We start from the raw sequence: 6,104 nt of genomic DNA on the forward strand, positions 1-6,104 counted from the left end.
GGGGGGCGGTTGAGGACAAAGTGGCGGAGATGAGGACTCGTCTTTTATTCCACTTGAGTTACCAGCAGGCCTCCCCAAATCACCAGAAAACACGACGGCAAGCACTATAAATAAATCATTTCTTATTAAAGTGGAGGAAACTCGTTTTCCTGCTGAAAGCGGCAGCTTTATGGAGGAGCAGCACAGACAGGCAGCTCGTGGGAGAAAGAGGGGGGAGGGAGGGCGGGGGTAATGGTCCGAATGGAAGGGGCAAACACAATTCAATCAGATAACGAATGAACTGAAACTTGGCCTCCCACCACCCCACGGAAAACAACAAGCCACGACGTCCGCCAACGTGCCCCGTGCTGGGATGTGGGCCGTGCTGACTGCGCCTCATCATCAGAGGAAGAGAGGGTGAAAAGAGGAAAGGAAAAGGAGGGTGAGTGAGTGAGTGAGTGTGAGAGAGAGAGAGAGAGAGAGAGAGAGAGAGAGAGAGAGGGAGAGAGGGAGAGAGAGAGAGAGAGAGAGAGAGAGAGAGAGAGAGAGAGAGAGAGAGAGAGAGGAGGGAGAGAGAGAGAGAGAGAGAGAGAGGGGGCTCGGTGGAGGATCAAAGGGGACATTGTTGAGTGATGGTTGGTTGTGTCTGAGAGGGAGGGTTTCTTGGCGCCACGGCTGCTTCTCTGCTGAGAGACTGAGGAGACTGAGAAGGAGCTCTTCCATCTGGGCCACTCAACACACACACAACACACACACAACACACACACAATTCACTTGTTTTTGTAAATAACAAAATTACTCAATACAAATATACAAATCATGAATAATACTGCATATTGTGTTTTTTTCACTTGGTCTCTATGTAATTGCATAGTATAAATATGGGCCATGAATAAACATAGCACAAGATAATCAACCATTCTTAAATTAAAGATGACTACTGTGCATATCAAATATGCAGATCTATTTAAATTCCATATATATTATATATATATATATATATATATATATATATATATCCCATATTATTTTGGCTCAACTTTAGGTGAGATGTAGGCTACATGTTCGAACACGTTCCACCAACGCATCAACACATATTGACATGTTGATAAGAGTTCCAATCGAAGTAGCCTAATACAGGTTCCTTGAGTATGAGAAAACGGTCACTTTGTCATTTTAAGTGTCTGGTCTATTGGTTTCCAGGAGCATGTCTCGACAGATAGCTGGTAGCACACCGAGTTAATATCAATTTACGATATAGGTCATTATTTCTGCAAATGCGATCCCCGACTTTCACACGTTTTAGGCAACTTAATTAGGCTATCCAAATTGTAAATGTAGACGCTTGTATCATACGGTTATGAAAGTTACGATGTCGCATATTTGCAAACGTATTTTTTTGTTTGCTCGTTTTTTTGTTGTGTTCTTTATAAAACTATGGAAATGTAATTCAGCTGAATGCCAAATGATGGGGGGCGTGAACAAATGTAGTGCGAGTGTGCATTTGGAGGAGGGGGCGACCTGGAAGAGAGGAGAGGGGAGGGGTCAGAACAGCATAGCTTCATAAGGGGCAGACCGCAGAACCGAGTGCCAAGACATCATAGATTCTCAACTGGTGAGGATCCTGCTGAAAACTTTGCATAGCATCTTGATTTTCTAGCTCAGACCCGTTTTATTTATGATTAGTCTTCATCTGTAGGCTGTTTTGAAGATATATATTTTTGGGGGGGTTTTTTGTTGAAATATCCATTTAAGAAGAAACTTTGAATTGATACGGAGGAAAGAATGGATGACGCTACCGACTACTACTACGACTACGAGGAGCAGGAGAATGACACCATGTGCGATTACTCTGAGTGGAAGCCGTCCTACTCCCTCATCCCTGTCCTGTACATGCTCATCTTCATCCTGGGCCTCTCCGGTAACGGCGTGGTCATCTTCACCGTGTGGCGGGCCAAGGGCAAGCGGAGGACGGCCGACGTCTACATCGGCAACCTGGCCCTGGCCGACCTCACCTTCGTGGTCACCCTGCCCCTGTGGGCGGTGTACACGGCGCTGGGCTACCACTGGCCCTTCGGCGTGGCCCTCTGCAAGATCAGCAGCTTCGTGGTGCTGCTCAACATGTACGCCAGCGTCTTCTGCCTCACCTGCATGAGCTTCGACCGCTACCTGGCCATCGTCCACTCGCTGTCCAGCACGCAGCTGCGCACGCGGGGCCACATGCGCAGCTCCCTCGCCGCCATCTGGCTGATGTCCAGCCTCCTGGCCGCCCCCACGCTCGTCTTCCGCACCACCAAGCACGACGAGGGCACCAACCGCACGTCCTGCGCCATGGACTTCAGCATGGTGGTGGAGAACAAGTGGCAGGAGAACCTGTGGGTGTCGGGCCTCAGCATCTCCTCGTCGGCCCTGGGCTTCCTGCTGCCCTTCCTGGCCATGATGGTGTGCTACTGCTTCATCGGCTGCACCGTCACGCGCCACTTCAACAGCCTCCGCAAGGAGGACCAGCGCAAGCGGCGGCTGCTGAAGATCATCACCACGCTGGTGGCCGTGTTCACCGCCTGCTGGATGCCCTTCCACGTGCTGAAGAGCGCCGACGCCCTCTCCTACCTGAACCTGGCGCCCGACACGTGCGCCTTTCTGCGCTTCCTGCTGCTGGCGCACCCCTACGCCACCTGTCTGGCCTACGTCAACAGCTGCCTCAACCCCTTCCTCTACGCCTTCTTCGACCTGCGCTTCCGCTCCCAGTGCCTGTGCCTGCTCAACCTGAAGAAGGCCTTGCACGCCAGCCCGGCCAGCTCCCTCTCCTCCCAGAAGACCGAGGCCCAGTCCCTGGCCACGAAGGTGTGACCTCGTGCCCGGTGGCCCAGGGGGCCGGAGGAGAGAGGGGGGGGGGGGGTCCAGCCTGCCCTGCCGTTAAGCGTGAACCCCTTACCGGTACGTCACACATCTCAGAGGGTGCACCGTATCATTGCCTTGTCTCAGTCTGTGTGTGTGGGGGGGGTCATCGTTCTGCATGCCTCCTGCTCTTGCGGACTGGGGCGGAGAGCTCCGGCAAATGCAGAGTGTGTCCTGGGTGACTGAGGAAACTGCAGACGTCAGGCATCGGGCAGAAAGTCCTGACCGCTGACATCCTCCAAGTTCAGTGAACAAGTTCAGGTCGCGTGAACTTTTTGACATTTGGCACCGTGCTCCTTGAAGATGCCAGCCGGACAACGTGGACTGAGCTGAATGTACTTCGAATGGACACAGTGATCGTACCTTCCGTGGACATGAGGCCTGTGCTTGGGTGGGTTGGAGGCTCTAACCCTGGTGGACTGTGTTATTCATGCATGCGTCCTATGCTGTCCTGTTTTCTTTAAGGAGCACTTGAGGTGTGATAGCTAATTGACCACTCTCTTCAGCCTGTTTTATCTACAACTGGTAGGGGGGGGGGGGGGGGGGGTGTGTGTATGTTCGTGGGCGGATAGCCAGTCTGGAGAGGTGTTGCCGCTTGATTAGAGTGTTGTAAGGGCAGACGGGGGGGGGGCAGACGGGGGGGGGGCAGGGGGAGGGGGCCTCCAGACAGACAGATGGCAGCTGACAAATGTTGTTGGGCAGGAGGAAGACCAATTACAATGTGGCTGCTCTGACACATGATAAACGTGTGTGTGTGTGTGTGCATGCGTGTGCGTCTGAAGGTATGCGTGTGTTTTCCGCTTGCGTAAACAAAGTTGGCCATGTATATGATGAACATAGTGTAAATACCTACTGTATGAGTGCATTCATGATTTGTAATAAAAACCTTTGTTTTGGAACCGATACTACTGTGTGGTCATTCTACTGTAGAGTGTTATGTCTGGGTGGGATGTCTGACATTCACTGCAGTTTGCTTTTTCCTGTTAGCACATGGGTGAGGCAGTCTCCCCCCATTGTGTTTTCAAAGAGCCAAAATAAAAGCAGAAGTCCAGAGGAAATACATGTCGAAGTCCGATTTCCCTCCTTCGAATACTTTGTTTCTTGTCTCCCGACAGCCAGAATGTGCGCGACGTTACCCTCGGCGATCGACAGAAGTATTTGTGAGTGTTTCAAAAAGGATGACAGTGTTTGTTGATCCTGAAGGAATTTCAAGTGTTTTTACTCCCAGTGGCCTTGTCGTCAACAACATATTCATCATGGAAAGGCTTTACCACAACATAACCTTTCAGCAAATATCCAGTATTCCTACAAATCGCATTGTTTTTTCCCATCCATTGTATGCATTAGCCGCAGCTAACGTTGTTAAGGATGTTGCGGAGTGGTAAATTGCCAACGCTCAACGCGATGTGATCAGCCTAAGCCAATAACATGTCATGGGTAATTTGCACACAAACTCAGCGCGTATGGTGGGTTATTGACCCTTTAAGAGACCATCCCATGATTAACTGATAATGAGCTTTTCCCCCCGGGTGTAATCAGAGACAGCAGGGGGTGGGGGGGGGCAGGGGGGCGGGGGGGTGCAGAAGGAGCCCCCCCCCTCCTAATCCAGGGTCCCTCCCTTCCAGTTGGACGCAGCCTGCGCTGACTGGATGGTTATAGTTTAAGCAGGATTAACTCTGTATTTTATGGTTCATATGGTATATATTACTGACAGCTGATGACGTGAATGGTGATGCCAACCTGAATTCCAACATCCACTGTGCATCTGTCATTGCTGTACTGACCCCAGTGTTCAGACAGACAACAGTGAAGATCAGACAATCTCCTCCCTGTCTCTAATCTGACAATTCATAGTCCTCTCCTATCACTCCTATCAGTCCTATCATTACAGAGCCAGGCTGGAACGCCCCGGTTTGGAATTCTCTGCATGTTTATGAAGCCCGACGACTGGAGACAGGTTTAGGATGATTAGTCCTCCCTTGCTGTTTCAGCTAAAGCGTTTGCTTGTCACAGTGCACACAGCACAATCCAAACAGAGAGATTAAAGTAGATTTACAATCCAGCCTTCTGTCAACGATACAGAAACTGGATTTGTGAAGCAGATTGTTTTTTTTCCATGCTAAAAGTGTGTTTAGATCTCGTGAGTCTCCAGATCTTTCCTGTCAGGAGCAACTGGTTGGCTGGAGTCCAGGGCAGACTGACCAAGCCCCTCCCAGAGTAAAAAAGGATCTCCTGTCTCCCACCTGCTGTCAGCACCAAAGTCAAAGAACGTCGTGAAAGAGAATCTGAGTAGATTACTCTTAGTGGTTTTCAAGTTTTATGGAGGTAATGGGACCACATTACAGAGATTTCACGGTGCAAATCTTGCATGATCCAGGGAATGTTATTTCACTTTAGGGTAAAGGGGGCTATGCATTTTAGTGTCAAAATGTGCATACATATTGATTTATTGCTTTAGTTATTTCGTTATTTTCATCTCAGCATCCATTGAATGATCAACTTCTCTAGGATGTTGAACTCCATGAAGTTCATGCCTTTTTTCCAAATAGATTACACAAGACACACAAGTTCTCAAATCAGCATTCCTCAGTAATGACAGTGTTGGGGCTTTCAGTGTGTCTATATTCATTACACTAGTTTTGCCATTGGGAATTCCCTGGGTAGTCAAACCCACTCTCATTTGACTCCCCATAATGAATTTTGAAAGAAAAAACAAAAGGTTGGTAAACCATTTGACAAAACAACCATCCAGACGCCACAGACTATACACAGATTCCTGTGGCATTTAACCAGAGTGCTTTGGTATCAGAACCTTTCACCCTGCAGGGCTCAGACTGATTGTTTAGTTGGGCCTTTTGGGTTTACTCAGGGATCAGCGTGTGTAACTGAAACAACCTAATTTGTGTCAAACCTCATTATGGATGACAGGAAGGTTTCATAAGGTTTTAAAAGGAACACAGAGATGTGGAATGACTCATCGTTTAAGAGCATGCAGCTACAGAAGTAGCTTTCTTCATGTTTGTGTCATTGGCCTTGTCTCCTTCCAGGACAGACACAGCATCCACACCACTGCTGAGCTCTATCACAAGCACTCACTAACACTGCAAGACGCCCATTGAGATCAATACACATTCACAGTGACATACAACACACACACCGGTGTATTACCATGGTATTAAAAAAAAAACTCATTAGGAACTTCATGAATCGAAATGAGATAAAGGCCA

General features: G+C 48.9%; 1 protein-coding gene across 1 annotated transcript; it reads left to right on the forward strand.

Moving 5' to 3' along the window:
• The first annotated feature begins 1,162 nt into the window (after positions 1 to 1,162).
• On the forward strand, positions 1,163 to 3,490 carry aplnrb (apelin receptor b). Its single transcript, XM_047014854.1, has one exon. It carries the CDS (start codon positions 1,765 to 1,767, stop codon positions 2,827 to 2,829), a length of 1,065 nt encoding a protein of 354 aa, XP_046870810.1. The 5' UTR covers positions 1,163 to 1,764; the 3' UTR covers positions 2,830 to 3,490.
• Positions 3,491 to 6,104: the final 2,614 nt, after the last annotated feature.

This window comes from Hypomesus transpacificus, unplaced genomic scaffold, assembly GCF_021917145.1.
Source record: "Hypomesus transpacificus isolate Combined female unplaced genomic scaffold, fHypTra1 scaffold_27, whole genome shotgun sequence".
NCBI lineage: Eukaryota > Metazoa > Chordata > Actinopteri > Osmeriformes > Osmeridae > Hypomesus > Hypomesus transpacificus.

Excerpts from the sequence above, each read along its gene's own strand:
- aplnrb (XM_047014854.1), top strand. The coding sequence starts at position 1,765 with ATGGATGACGCTACCGACTACTACTACGACTACGAGGAGCAGGAGAAT.